We start from the raw sequence: 15,029 nt of genomic DNA, 5'->3' as shown, positions 1-15,029 counted from the left end.
GACTGTTTCCTGTGAGAGGGACTCCATGTTGGAGCAGGGGAATGATGAGAGGAGTCCTCCCCCTGAGGATGAAGAAGCGGCAGAAACACCGTGAGATGAACTGACCGTAACCCCCATTCCCTGTCCCCCTGTGCCACTGAGGGGGGCAGAAGTTGAAGCCGGGAGTGAAGTTGAGCCCGGGAAGATGGGAGGGGTGGGGGGAGGTGTTTTAAGATTTGGTTTTATTTCTCATTCCTCTACCCTGTCTTGCTTGGTAATAAATTAGATGAATTCCCTCTCTAAGTTCAGTCTGTTTTGCTCGTGATTATAATTAGTGAGCGATCTCTCCCTGTCCTTATCCCGACCCATAAGCTTTTTGTTATACTTTTTCTCCCCTGTCTAGTGAAGGAGGGGAGTGATAGAACGGCTCTGGTGGGCACCTGGCCCCCAGCCAGGGTCAACCCACCACAAAGACAAAAGAAAAAATAATCTGCTACAGGAAAAATAAAGTCCACCACTGAGAGATTAGATGAAAAGCATCTCTAAAATTAATACATCTTAAAAGATACGTAGAGAGTTTCCTTTAGGAACGGCATACATCTTTAGCATTTGCCTGGCCTGTTTTTGAATTATCACATAAAAAACTGTCAATATTTTAAAGTATTATTAACTACCTAATAATATTATTCTTCAAGATAGAAGATAAGTGCTAGAAAGATGGAAAAAACAGAATCAGAATCCTGTACTACGGTATTTCAGTAAAACACAGAAAAGCAGTATTTTATCGACAATCTCAACTGTCTGTTCATTATGTCACATTCTTGCTTTTTAATGTCATTACAGACTACATATTCAATGCAGAATATACCAAATCATAACATACCAAAGGCAATCACCCTTCAGTCTTTCAGTAAAGATGAAGTTATAATATTAATTTCCCACTTCAAATCATATACAGAGCCACCAAGAGCACAGCTGATACAATCACAACGTGGACCAAAGACTGCCTCAAGGTACTTGCGAGAGGAAACACTCATTACTTCCTTGTTTTCTAGGAGCTGAGATAGGAGCTTCTAAGAACTAGATTTTGAGGTAGAAAACTACATGCAGGGAATTGCCTGAATGAGCAAAAGTTTACGCTGTTCCTGTGATTCTTCACCTGAATACATGTCATATCTTAAGAGAAAAAAAGAAGACTTTATGGCAAGAAAGGTCCATCTCCCTCTTATTCCCATGGTAAAGTGTCTGAACTCTTTATACTTGATCCTTTTAAAAATAAATTAAAAAAACAAAAACAAACAAACCAACCCCCCCTGCTTCTGGAAAGCCAAATAGTCTTACTGGTACTTCAATAGTGCAAGTGCTGGCTTGTACGATTAAGTAACCTGTGGAGTTCTTAATAACAAAGACAACTATAATTCCGTTTTCATAAAATGTTAAACTATATCTTGAAACTATGTATGTGAAAACTAATATTCAGATAGAAATGAGCTATTTCTAAACTTCAACTTTAGTTACTATGGAAGGACTGGACAAACTACTTCATGTTCTTATTTTCTAAGGTATACAAGCTAAATTCCCTTTTTGCCAAGGTCATCTACAGTCAAAATGCAGTACATTTAACAAAGTCACTTGTGGTTTGGTTTTTTTAAGTCAGAATTGACAAATATCACTACCACTCGGCTTTGACAAAAATTCTCGGTAACCTAATCAAAGCAACTTTTAAAAAAGAAAGTTACAAAAATCAGATACACTACGGAAGGCAAAAAAGGGTGCATTTAGGATTAAAATTCTAAATATGAACTACATCAAATTCCTTTAATGAGAAACTCCAAAGCTTCCAACCCACTAGCAGGAACCAAGAAACCAGGGGAGCACCCAGGGCTTTCAGGCTCCCCGCCACACACCCAGGAGCAGGGCTGCAGGACTGGGGTGACTGCCTGGCCGCGGCAGCCCCTCACCACTGCAGTCCCCTGGCCGTTACCCTGGAGGGTGAGCAGGGCTGGCAGCACTGAGGCAGACTACTGTTGGAAACCCCTCTGTGTCCTATCAGGAATTTTCAAGGAATTCATTGAAATCGATTACACAAAACATCCCACAGGAAAAAATGTCAACCATGTTTTGATCTGAACATTGCAAATAAAACTGACCATAGGGCACTGTGCTAGGTAAGAAGCTCTTTACAGCTTACCCACTTCCCTCGGCCCCCTCTCCCCCTTTCGTACTGTAACGGGGTTACAGCCTGCCTAGGCTATTCTAGAATAATGTCAGTTTTGAGTTCCTGATGCACTTTTTAGGATTTCAAGGTCTGGAGAGGAGCTTTCAGTGTTCCCGCTCTGAATATTGAAGCCTAACTTTGATGCCCTCATTAACTCGGTGTCATCACTCCCCACACCTAAACAGACAATGATATGCCCACATTCACCACCAAACTTCTATTATAATGCAGTGTCAGAAATAATTTTAAGCCATTTGTTTGTCAAGCAATATTTTGGGGGTTCACACATTTTCCCTGACAGCTTCTACTCTACTGGTCCCTGCAGAAAAACGAGCACCCATTATGGTCTGCATAGCTTAGACCACGGAAAAAACTGCACTCTTCTTTTGTCACCTTTTGAGGCACTGGATTACCTTGTCACTACATTTATTTATCCTCTTTCCTTTTCTATAGGAAAGAACTTTCTCTTTACCCAGCATGGAGATAATAGCTGTGAATTTTTTTTTTTTAATTTGTAATACTTCTCTCCTACAGAGCTTTACTCACAATTTCAAAGGTTTTTGTAACAGACAGTAATAGAAATCTAGCGCTTTTTTTTCCAATGTGATGCTATTCTATTGTCAAAAGTATACTTGGAGATATTAGAAACTCTTCTCAGGATCATCACAGCATTAATGGTTAAGCACATAGCATAATCTTCTATTATGGTTGGCCAAGATACACACAAAAAGATTTCATTACTTTTAATAATAAAATTTTATTTCAAAATACAAAAATCAGCAGAGCATTATCTCAAGATGTGACTTAGCCACATCAGTGCCTTATTAAAAATACAATTCATTTCAGCTATGGAAATGCTTCTCAACCCCTACCCTCCCACAGTTATTACAGTGTCATATTTTGTGGCAAGCTTGAGTACTACCTTTGGGGTATTATAGGAATGCCTGATATCCCATTTCTTAATAAGCCCTTCATTTCCCAATTATATGGAAAAGACGATGCTGAAGTTGAGATATTCATCACAAAAGAGGTAGGAGGTGCAAATACCTATGTCATATCAATGGACAGAGCCATCTTTGGCAACACCTCTTTTCATTACCAAATCTCCAAGCTCTTTACAGTTCCAGAACCCGTGAAACATCATCTCCTTTAATCTAGGGAAACTAAGGTACAAACACTAACCCACTCAGATTTACAAGAGAGGTCAGCCCTCACAACCAAGTTTCAAACAGGACTGAAATAAGAGTGAGTTTCTCAAGGCTTCATGAAGTTAAAATTTCTAAAAGCTTAGTATGCAATACGCTGAACTTCTGTGAGGATCAGTGGCTTCATGGCTCACAGCCACAGAACTTACACAGAATCGAGGCATCTACTCGCTGACTACATCTGAAACCACAAACCTTACTATCCTTGGTCATCTGCACGACCTACAATTCATGACCATTAAATATTCTTTAAGTCTTCCAGAACACCTACGTGTCCAGTAGTGGTTTCCCCATCCCACAACACACTACAAGGGCTAAGCAGCTCATATGAGCTCCTTTAGACTCAATAAAGAGGCATCCCTATGACTAACACCACTTCTATCCCAATTTAGGAGGTGTGCCCAGGAAAGATCTTACATATTAACAACACACAGTTCATCATAAAATGCAGCAGCAAGAGTCCTTTACATTAAAGGAATCATCACAGGGTGTTACTCCCTACTTTTAAAAAGAAAATTAGCATAGGCCCTGAATTTAGTTCTTATACCTTTTCATCAGTGCTCTCATCATCCTAAAACAGATTTAAATTTACATTTCTAACCTTGCAAAGAGGACCCTGGCTACCACATTGTCACTAGTTACTATTTAGCTGAAAATACCATATGAACTCAGTTGCTTGTGAATGCTTCAACTAGACAAGGTGCACTGTTCAAAACTGTAGAAAAGTAGTTACAACTACACGGCATTTATTTTGAGATGGGAAAAACTTCACTATATAAAACAAATTCCTTAAATATGCCCCAGGTATTGATTTAAGATTTCCTGATGTTCAGGCAGATGTCTGAACAAGTATTAATAGAGATCAAAATGGTTTACACACACACACACAAACTAAAAAATTCCTTCAACTGGTCAAAAACCTGTATTGTCTTTTAAAGAGAATACCAAAAGGGAGTTTTTTGGAGGGGAAAAGAAGAAAATCCCAGCTCTCTTCAATGGCACTGAGCATCAGTAACCTCCAGGTCACCAGTTCCAGCAACAACTGAAGGTAGTTAACAAATGGTTGCTGTTGAGTCCTAAGGAGTTACGTTTTTTAGGATCACTCTTTGTATAGCAAATGTTCATAATCAAGAAAAACGCATTAGAAATCCTATCCTTGGCAGACTCTGTAGAGAATAATGAAACAGGAGGAACACAGGAATTGAAGGATTATTCACTGTAGCACCAGAATTTTTGACACGAAGAAGAGAGAAAGTAAACAGGATGCGGTGTGAAACACTAAGTTGCTGTATTTCTGAAAGGGATTTCCTGGTCAGAAAAAAGTGCAACGTGGAACGTGCAGCACATACTGGTACATTCCGTATTGCCACGAAACACCAGCCCGATTGCACACACACCATGCAGGTGCAGTGGCCATTTGTCTGGCACGTTCTAGATGTCTAAAAGCTTTCAGAACCAATCGCCAGACATCTGGAAATGCTAGACAAAGAGCCAGAGCACTCAAACTCTTCTCACACAACACTGCCAGGTGAAAGAGAGGGCTATCTCCAATGAAATCTAGATGCATGACAGCCCCAAGTATAATTCATATGGGATTATTAAGGAATAAATGTTCCTTAGCATACTCCTATGTAAATACTATTACTCTAAGATAAGGATGCCTAAGGGTGCCTTCTTCCTGCTGAGCGTAATTGGTTACACTTATACAAGTCCTAAGCAAGCAACAGAGGTAGGCATGTAGAAGATGAAAAACAAGTAAAGCAATGCGGGCAAATAAAAGCTTGTCTAAACATATGTAGGTTCTTGCTGAATTGTTTTGGAATAAGAAAGTCCAAGTATGCAGGGATTCAGGAATAAAAGCTCCTTGCCCCTACTTACCAAAACCCATGGTCAGAGAGGTTTTGAGGATGCTATAAGTGTCCATTCATCCCCAATAGTCAGTTCAGAGTAATAAAACAAGGATGTATGAAGAGGTGACAGAAAGAGTAGCAGAAGTAAAACCAAAACCTATGAAATCTCCCTAGTGAGATAAGTAAATCTAGTACTTAATAACTCATCCTCTCTGAGCACCTTATTTCTCTTTGCTTAAAAATTCTAAGAATTTTCCTTTCTCTGTCACTTGCATGGTACAACAAGAAATGCTGCACTGGAAAGGCTGAACCCTGCATGGTGCTCAACGTTATTTTTGTCACACTTAAGACTGCTAATGAAGGTTTGAAGTGAGACTATTAACGTGCTGCCTTTTAACTAGCTTTTGGTTTTGTTTTTTTCTGTTGTTTTTTAATGTTTGGAATAGGCACTCATGATACAAAATAACTTTTTTGACATGCAAATTTGTGACTGCTTTGACTAAATACAAGAAATCAAAAAATACAAGGAAAATAGACCCCCTAAGAGCTCTAGTATCGTTTAGAATGAATACAATCCAGTCATAGGTGCTTTTCTTGTGACAGGAACAAAGATTTTTCTGAAAACAACCTCCTTCCTATGACAGCATCATGCCAGAATCAACAGCTTCTCCAAGGAAAAATAAAAGGTGGGCAAAAGTACAGAAGAAACAAAGGGAAAAGGTTGTTCTCTGGTGGTACAAATGCCTACAATTAAAGTTAATAGGATGAAAGGTAAAATACACATATGGGACTGAAAGACTTTTTGCGTAAGTGGAAGAATACAAACCCTGTTTCTTTCAGAACAACATATTCTGTAACCTGTGTTGAAGTTGTTGGCTCCATGGGAAAGGGCTCACATCCAAAATATCATTCTAGGTGATCTCAAGAGATGTCAAGCCCTGAGCTAACACAGACACTTACGAAGTGTCCTGGTAGTGAAGCACGTAGCACAATTTGGGTGGGATGCTCATTGAAGACAGTGACACAGCAAGGCTGAGCCCATCTAAAAGCTGCCCAGGACCGCAGGGCAGAGTGCCTGCTGAGGCCACGCGGCTCGCTCCTTGCAGCTCTGCTGCCTGCTCATCCCCTCGTGCCACCTTTGGGTTCCTGTCCAACAGCACAAGTACACCAGTGCAGCTCTCCAACTTGAGAAAGCCACTTACCTTCTCGCTCAGGTTAGTTTTCATGGATTAAAAAATTAGATCGGCTCCCTGTGCAGTTGCACAAACACCAGAGCCAGTGGAAGGGAGGAGGAAAGGAGCCCCTTTCAGGAGCCTGAGCAGTGAGTTCAGCCATCTCATGTAACTGCACCCTCAGACTAAGTTTCAACTCGTTCCTTCTGCACACTGCTCTACATCACCGTTTCTCACTGCATCAAACTGACATCCAATCCTTAAAATGCTTCATGTAAAGCTGTTGTTAAATCTTACGACAGGTAAGTAGCACGTAATTCCAAACAAGCCTATCTGGCTCATTTTGAAAGTTTAGCGAATATTTTACAAGATGACCATACATCTGCATCTGTGAAAGGCTATGGGGCATACAGCAAGAATGTGTTCGGCCTCCCTGTTCAGTCAATCTTTGACCTTGTCACTGCTGTTATTCAGTGTATCCTGAATGCAGGTTAAACCAAGAAAGTTAAAAAAAGAAAAGACGACTGACAAAAACTAGCAAGTCCCTGTAAGGTATCTGTGCTACACCATGGACCACCTGTGTTCTATTTTGTATGTATAAATGTTCTAGATATAAACTATGACAGAAAGTTTGGTAAGATTTTAAAGCGATCTACCTTTTTATATGTTTATAAAGTATATTTAATCCTTCTGTGCCTTTTCTTTTAATAGCAAATGTTCTAAATATATTCACAGTTTATGAGCTTTACCTTTCAACATTTGAAATACTACGCCATAGGGAACTTTTTGTAGGAAATGTGTTTAACAACAAACATTGGTTTTACCTCCCAGAACAATTTCATCTGATGAAAGAAAATGTTCTATGCTTTTCTAAAACACATTATCTGCACTTTTAGAGTTTCCATAGCTATGCAAAAATCCATTAGAATTTAAAATTGAGCCTTAACTAAATCACAATTATCATACAGTTGTTACAATAAGCATTAGTTTGACAGCTATGCAAAAATACAAGTTAAACTTTTATGATGATTTTTTTTTAAGTCTCCCACTTATGTAATTTTGCATATGAACTATCACTCTAACCAATTATCTTAGATTAGCTGCTATAAATATAGGCCACACTAACCAAATGTCAGTGTTATCTATTGTAAAGAACCATCTTGAATTAAATGATATAAACCCCCACATGCTTGGGTAAGGCAGTGACGGACAAAGATTACCAGGCATAAAGAACCTTTAGAGACCACAGCAATTGCCATAACATTTAAAACAAGAACAAAATAATTGTGATTGACATTCAATCATGTGTAGCAGAAGATCTGACTCTTAGAGCTGTGGTAAAAACCAAAGAACAGCAAGATCCCTCCACTAGTAAAAATCCTTCTGTGAATGAAGCCCTAGAAGTACCCCCAAATCAGACATGCATCAACCAGAAACCTCACCCGTTACCAACTATCTCCATTTCTCTTTCCAAGCAATTATGACAGTCTCTCAAACTATTTCACATTCACCTGTTTTCTGAAGACCATGTTTTTCTCGAGCAAGTAACAAGTAAGCATGACGTACGTATTTGCTATTCAATACAGGACTAGCTGTAGACTGCGCCACAAGAAGAGAGGGTTTCAGCACAGAAGTAAGGGTTTAACAGCTACAGAAAAAGGTCAGAAGTGGCAGCATGCCCATATAACCATCAGAAATTCCTTCAAGATGCTAACAGCCCACATAGGGGGAGCAGGGGGTGAAGGGAAGGGGAACGCAGAGGACAGGAGCACCTCTTTCAGCCCCCCCCTACAGGGATGCCATGGCTGCACTGTCCAAGCATGCTCTTCGGTGGGAGCGATCTCTGTTCAGTTAACACAGTGATTCAGCTCCTGTCCTGTTTCACTATCTTTTCATATTCCATGGGAAAAGTTATGTCACAGCAGGCCTGGTAGCAATGTCCTTATAATACTTCACCACACATTTCCTTTCAGTTGATAGGAACAGAGCCATTGCAGAGACAAAACAGTGCCTGCAAGAAATAAGGAGCAGGATAAAAACCAGATGGCTGAAGTTAAGCGCAGGAAGACAGGAGCAACGCTTGTAGGGAGGAGAAATCATTTTGATGAGCCGAGACTGTGAACATGGCTCTCCACACAAAAGGAACATAGCCTGCCAGGACACAGCCTGCAACAGCATAAATATGAAATTTGAATGAAATATCGTTATCTAGATCACCTAAAGGCTGAATTCTTCTCAAGCAAGTACCAGATGAACACGACACACATTTTTTTAATTTAACATCAGGCTAACACAGCTTCAGCTGTTTAGATGACTACCTGTCAACCACAATCAAAAACACTGTTTTGAAAAATATTAAATGATCTGTAACACAAGTCAAGCACATTGACAGCGTATTCCCTTACAGTACATCTATACCTTCACGATTTGCATCCAGGCTAGTACAAGCCTTGGCAGTGATAGGCATGACCCTTACATCCCAACTCCCCAGCAACTGGCTCCATCCATACAAAGACAAATGTTATCAATGATAGAGGAACCAAAAACATAGCCCAGACTGTATCTAACATTGTGTCCAACATGGGTCAAATCTTTAAATCTTGCTGAAGGCAGGGTATTTTAATCCTTACTAAAATGACGTGAACTCTAAGAACCCAGTACAGGAGAACCTCAAGCATAGTATTGATTCATAGTATTTTCTCTGCCCTTGCTACAGTTAAAGAAAAAAAAAAAAACAAAAACATTTCAGTCAACACATTTAAAACATATCATTCATCACCATCTACACAGCCTCCAGATGAAACTTTGAAGAACTGAAAGCAAGGTCTTCTTGACACTGCTACCTAAAGCATAGCATAAGTATTATCATATCAAGAACAGATTCAGTAATACTAATTTGATTTTTTCGATTAACAATCTGATTGGCAAAGGCAGCAGGCATTGATCCAATGAGCTTCTGCACGGCACTTGCCTTGGGACTGTTCTCCATGCCATTTCAATTAAGGAATTCCCAAAATATACAATTAATATTGCATTAATACAGCAGCTATTAAAAAGATTAAAGTTATGTTTGAAACCAGGGGATATTTTTCTAATAGAGAAAATAATCATCAAGCAGTTGTGTTTCTTCCAAGATCTAAGAAGCACACTCTTGCTCGTGTACTACATATTCTTAAATGACCTGGAAAATCCATACCTTCTTCATGGAATAGATGGCATGATCCTCAATAGATGAGAACTGGCGACAGCAATGTCGAAAGGACATGTCACTGACTTCCACTGAAACCAACGCCGCAATATGGCCGAAAGTAGTTCAACAATTATGAAGAAGGACTAGAAAGAATGGTAGGAAACCTCGCTTTGCCAGGTGGGCAACTCTGCAGAGAACCCAGCTAAACACAGCTTCATGGGGCGAGGGTTTGGCCAAAAAATCTAACCATCCTTGCAATTCTCTGTGAAACAAGGAATCTAGAGCCTCACGCCCCAGGGAGGTCCTATTATCTTCTTACTTAACGTTGACTTAATTGCTTCTAAAATGCAAAGTCCACAATTAAAATGCAAAGTCCACAATTCAGGAAGGGTGACAATAAATTGGAGGGGGTCCAGAAGACAACTGAGAATAACTGAAGTAAAAAAAAAAAAAGTCTCATAACAAACCTCAGAAGATTACTTATTTTTCTTAATAAAAAGAATACAAAGCAAGAAATTAATCAAAATTCGTAAGAACTTATACTCGGGAAAACGAGTTATAATGGGATTTTCAGTGTCGAGAAGGCTACAGCAAGATTCAGTTGCTAGAAACTAAAGGTAGCCCTCTTCAGATCAGAAATAAGAAAGAAAATACACATCAGCCACTTGTATACTTTATCAAGAACTGTGCTGAATTTTGCCTTATTAGAAGTTTTTTAAATGCACCTTCTACAATGTAAACTCTAGTTTCAAACACAGATTGGGGGGGAAAAAAAAGTCCTATGGCTTGCATTATTAAGAGGTCAGACTAGATGATTGCAACAGTCCTTCTGACTTGATCATCTATTAATCTTATCAGACAGATCAGAATACATGCCTGACCACTTTCAGAACCAAATGCAAAGTCATCTATAAGTGCACCTATTTTGACGGTATATTTTTAGCCTGAGACTATCTTTTACCTTTAAACGTCGAGATTGGAATCGCAGATACATCAAGCTAAAGACATAAAAGGCAGACGCTAACAAAAATCTCATCACCTAGAAAATGCTCATTTTAGTTGGCAGAATTATACAATCAAAAAGCAATCCGAAGCCAATAAGATACCCTGCCTTTTTTCTGCACTTCCCGGAACTTTACAGAACTCTCCATGGGACTGAATCACTCCAGACAAGTTTTAGCTGAGAGGAGGCTCCGCACGCCCGAGAGCAGCGCTTTAAAGGGGAGAGGTTAACCAGCCTTAGTAGAGCGAAAAACAACGGAGAAATAAAGGGCGAAGGAGGATGCTAGCGCGGCGCTGGCCGCCACCACCGGCCCGGGGGCTGCCGTCGGCCGGCGCAGGGTGAGGTCGCCCGGTGCCCCAGCGTGCCACGGCCCCGCCACCCGGCCGGGACCAACATTGTTCCGGCGGGCAGCGCCGGTGCCCACGGCCCCGCACACGCGGAGCGCTCCTCCCGCCGCGCCGCCGCCCCCGAGCCCCGCTTCCCTCCCGGAGCCGGGCAGGGACGCGTGAACTCTTGAACCCGCGCCGCAGCCCAACGCGAGCCTCCGGGGCGGAGAGCGGCAGCAGCGGCGGCGGCGCGCCCTGAGGGGGGAGACCGCCCGCCCGCCCCGCCGCCGCGAAGGGCCACGGGCCGCCGGCGCCCGGGGACGACGGGGAGCTCGCTCCGGCCGGCCGCCCGCCCGGCTCAGCGGCCGTGCCCCCAGACGCGGAGGCCCGGCGGGAGGCGGCCCGTCCGCCCGCTCCCCCCGCCCCGCACGGCCTGACTCGCCGCTGGGCCCCGTTCGCCCCCGGCCGCCGCCGCGGGGACGCCCCCCCGCCGCCCGGCCTTGCCCCGCTGGAGGGGACGCCTCGCCCGCCCCCCCTCCCGGGCGCCCTCAGCCGCCCGCTGGCCAGGCCCCGGTCCAGACCCCGGCCTTTCCTGCCGCAGCCCCCCGGCGGACCCTCCTCACCTGGGCTTGAGGCTGCCGGCGCCCCGCTCGTAGGCCCAGGAGGCGGCGGGCTGCGCGGCGGCCGGGGCCAGGGGGTCGGCGAAGCTGGGGGTCGTCGGGTAGTTCCTGTCCATCATCGGGGCAGGGCGCGGGGCCGGGACGGCGGGGGCTCCGCTGGGGCCCTGAGCGCAGGGCGGCGGCGGCAGGGACCGAGCGGGGCGGGTGGGAGCGGCCCCCCCCTGCCTCATGCGGGGCGGGCAGCGCCGCGGCCCCCTCCCCGGCGCGGGCCAGGCCGCCGCGTCCCGGCCCCCCTGCCCTGCCCTGCCTCCACTCCCCTCCCCTCCCGCTCAGCTGCGGGCGGCGACGGCGGGCGGGCGGCTGAGGGGAGCTGCGCACGGCGGCGGGGGCTGCGCGGCGGCCAGGCGGAGACCCATGTCGGGCTGCTCTTTCCCAGGATGCACCTCCCCCGCCAGCGCGCACTGGGGCTCACGGGCTCCGGCTCCGTGGCCGGGGGGCAGGGAGGCCGCGGCGGAGGGGGCCGCCGCCGGAGCCGCCGCCAGCAGCGCCGGCGGGGGGAGGAGGAGGAGGAGGTGTGTGACTGGGGAACGGGCGGCCGCGGCCTGACAAGGAAGCGCGACGGCGGCTGGAGAGGAGCGTGGCGGGGGGCGGTAGCCGCCACCGGGGCGGGGTGGGGGGGCTGAAGGCGGGGACGGCCGGGCCGGGCGGCGAGGCGGGGGAGAGGCCGGTTTCTCGGCGGGGCCGCGTCAAGTGAAGCGCTGGCGCTTTGTTGGAGGGGCCGGGGCGGGGCCATCTTGTTCCCGCTGAGGGGAAACGGCGTCAGCGGCGGGCAGCACCGCGGGCCGCGGCCTCCGGGGCGGTCGCCGCCGACAAGATGGAGGGCGACAGCCGCCCTGCCTCAGCTGCCGCCCCGAGGCGGCGGGTTGCCTCACGGGGAGGGTATTGTAAAGCAATTTGTAGGGCGGCTCTCCCGCCCTGCCCTGCCGCGGGGGGAGGCGCCCGGGCGGGCGGGAGCGGCGTCACCGGGCGGGTGTGACCGCTCGGACGCCTGCCCCCGCGACAGAGTGCACTGACCCTCCGCACAGGAAAATTAAACCGGGAGGGTGTAAAATAAAAACCGCCGGTGGTGGCCGCGGGGGTAGGAATATGGGGGGTGTCACTGAGACAAGCTCATCGTCGTGTCTCCCTCGGGGTAGCCCAGAGTCCTTGCTTTGCCGCTTCAAACTCCAGCGTCCTGCTGTGGTTTAGGTTGGTCATCGCTCTGAGCATGCTTTACAGAGGTTAAATAATATAAAAGCACATCCCTTTGGCTAATTTTATTTCTTGTTACAAGCTAAAACCTCTGATATGTATAGATATAGCAGAGCTTTCCATAAGGCTTAGCATTCTCCGGCAATAAGTCACTGCAGACCTGGAGTCTGAATAGGCCAAAAGTCAAACAGCAAGAAGAACAGACAGAAATAATATTTAAGTATTTAGAGCAGTCCAAGCTACCTGGTGCACAGACAGTAAATTTCTGTATCTTTGGCTGCCTGCTTGTTAAAACAAGGTATAGGGGAAACAGGCACCACCTGCACAGAGCAGGGTAGGAGCAAAGGGGACATCAGTGTGGGTAGGGGGATGGTGGGTGAGCTATGGTGTCTTGCTTTCCCTGCAGGTTGTAGGCACGCTGGCAGAGATGAGCAGGAGGAATGTGCCTCAGAGGTAAAAATGAGGAATATACACTTGAAAGGAAGGTGACTGCACCTGAAGGCATTGCTCAGAAGAGGGAGGTGTATGCTAATGAGTAAGTAAGTCTTTTGAAGATTCAGTTTGTAGTACTTCAGGCAATATCAAACCATAGAGTGAAGTGAATTTTGTAGTGAAATGCAGAGTTTAGAAACTTGACTACAGCCAGTTGGATTAGATGCTAAAAAAACCCCAAACACTTGAATGAAAAAGTGGAGTGGTGAATATTAAATGCAGGAAAGTAAGAGATTTTAGGAGGAAAAGCTGAGGTTCTGCTTTTCTAGTGCCTTGTTTCAAGAAGCAGCACAGCCAACTATAGGAGGGAAGGCAGCCTTGGACCAGGAGGGAAAGGTAGGTGTGAAAGTCATCAGCACCGACGAGACCAAGTGAAGTCACCCAAAGGCCAGGGCAGAGGAAGAAGACAAAAAGAAACGTACCAAAGCCAGAAACCAGCAGAGTGAGTTTTCCTTGTGTTTGCATAAGTTAGCACCTGCATTGCTTGCAGCTGGAGGAGAGTGTGGGGGGGAAACCTTCTTTCCCTGGGAAACACGAGGGTAACTGTTTTACATATCAACAAGGCCTGATGACAGAAAATTACTCCAGTTGTATGCTAATGATGAAGTACTGCTGATACTATTGAAAGTAGCATTTCCAGTGGGGAAGGACCTACAGGTTTTGATTTCCCTGCAGAATCTTTGCTAATCTCCATTATAATATTACCCTTAGAGTGCATTGTTTCCCTCAAGTGGACCTGAGGGAAGGGCCATGCATGGGCCTAAGCGATACAAAATGCCATTTCCACCTAGATGTAGTGTTTGGTTATCTAGAACGAGTGTGTTGATGTGGAGCTATCTTCCAAATTTGTGGCAAGAAACTTTTAAGGATGTATTAATAAATTGTAAAACTGCTAGTGTTTTGTTTGGTTTTTCTCAAGTAATGGCAATGTGAACTTTAAAGAGTACTATAATGATATGTATTTTCATTACAGGATATTTCTCTAAAGAGAAGGGGTGTGTATGTTAATACTTTTAGATACGTGGCTGTAAAATCATGGTACGTGAGAAATCACAAACACCAGTCCAGATATACAGGCAGGGAAACAGATACTCAGTTAGTTTAGACCACTGAATGAACTAATTGTCAATATACCACAGACACAGTGTTTCCCTGAACGTTGTTGGAGTATATCCTCTTTCTTGTAATCAAATAGTGAAGTTGAGTGAAACAGAAGTTGAGACAGCTGTTGTTAAGTTCAATTTCTTTTACATGGTTTTAATAGAGGTGGAACGGACTGAAAACTTCATTGCTACCCTGAAGTTTGTGCATTTTATCTTTTTGTAACCAAAAGATATTTTGTAACACTGTTCTCTAAGACAACAGAGTTTGTTTAGAATAAGTGCTTTTACAGTATCTTGATATCCATGATACTTATTAACAGCTTTTCTGAAAGATGTCAGTGATGGAAACAATTGTTTGATAGATCCTGTTAATTACATATGTTAATGTGTAGATTAAAGTGTACATACAAAGATGTGTGTTTAGAAGTCATATTAGACATGTGCATGAATCTGAATATTGAAAAGTATTAGTAAGGAAAGCTTTTGTTTCAAATAAAGCAATTACTTGCAGTTTAGGAACTGAGCTTTGGTGGGCTTTAACGCCTTCTGAACTGTAGTTCCTAACTGAGTGCCTGTAGCCAGTAATGATATTTATTGTATGTGCTTATCTCTCAAGTCAA

General features: G+C 44.6%; 2 protein-coding genes across 3 annotated transcripts in view; one reads left to right on the top strand and one right to left on the bottom strand.

The window, feature by feature from the left end:
* Positions 1–12,200, bottom strand: part of QSER1 (glutamine and serine rich 1) — a 55,393-nt gene extending 43,193 nt beyond the window's left edge. The window contains exon 1 of one of the 2 annotated variants that reach the window (XR_008577470.1): positions 11,567–12,200. Coding sequence is in view for 1 of the 2 variants with exons in the window: in XM_054828607.1 (XP_054684582.1) it covers positions 11,567–11,793 (227 nt within the window). In the remaining variant the exon portion in view is untranslated. The remainder of the gene's footprint in view (positions 1–11,566) is intronic. The other variant, XM_054828607.1, reaches the window with a different exon arrangement.
* The window catches only part of CCDC73 (coiled-coil domain containing 73), a 101,634-nt gene continuing 98,615 nt past the window's right edge, over positions 12,011–15,029 (top strand). Inside the window, 4 exon segments of the mRNA XM_054828612.1 lie at positions 12,011–12,139; positions 13,228–13,349; positions 13,576–13,702; positions 13,704–13,748. Of these exon segments, the coding sequence (XP_054684587.1) occupies positions 13,255–13,349; positions 13,576–13,702; positions 13,704–13,748 (267 nt within the window). The 5' untranslated portion in view covers positions 12,011–12,139; positions 13,228–13,254.

The sequence above is a fragment of the Grus americana genome, chromosome 5, assembly GCF_028858705.1.
Source record: "Grus americana isolate bGruAme1 chromosome 5, bGruAme1.mat, whole genome shotgun sequence".
Classification (NCBI taxonomy): Eukaryota; Metazoa; Chordata; class Aves; order Gruiformes; family Gruidae; genus Grus; species Grus americana.
This window is presented reverse-complemented; position numbering and strand designations above follow the sequence as displayed.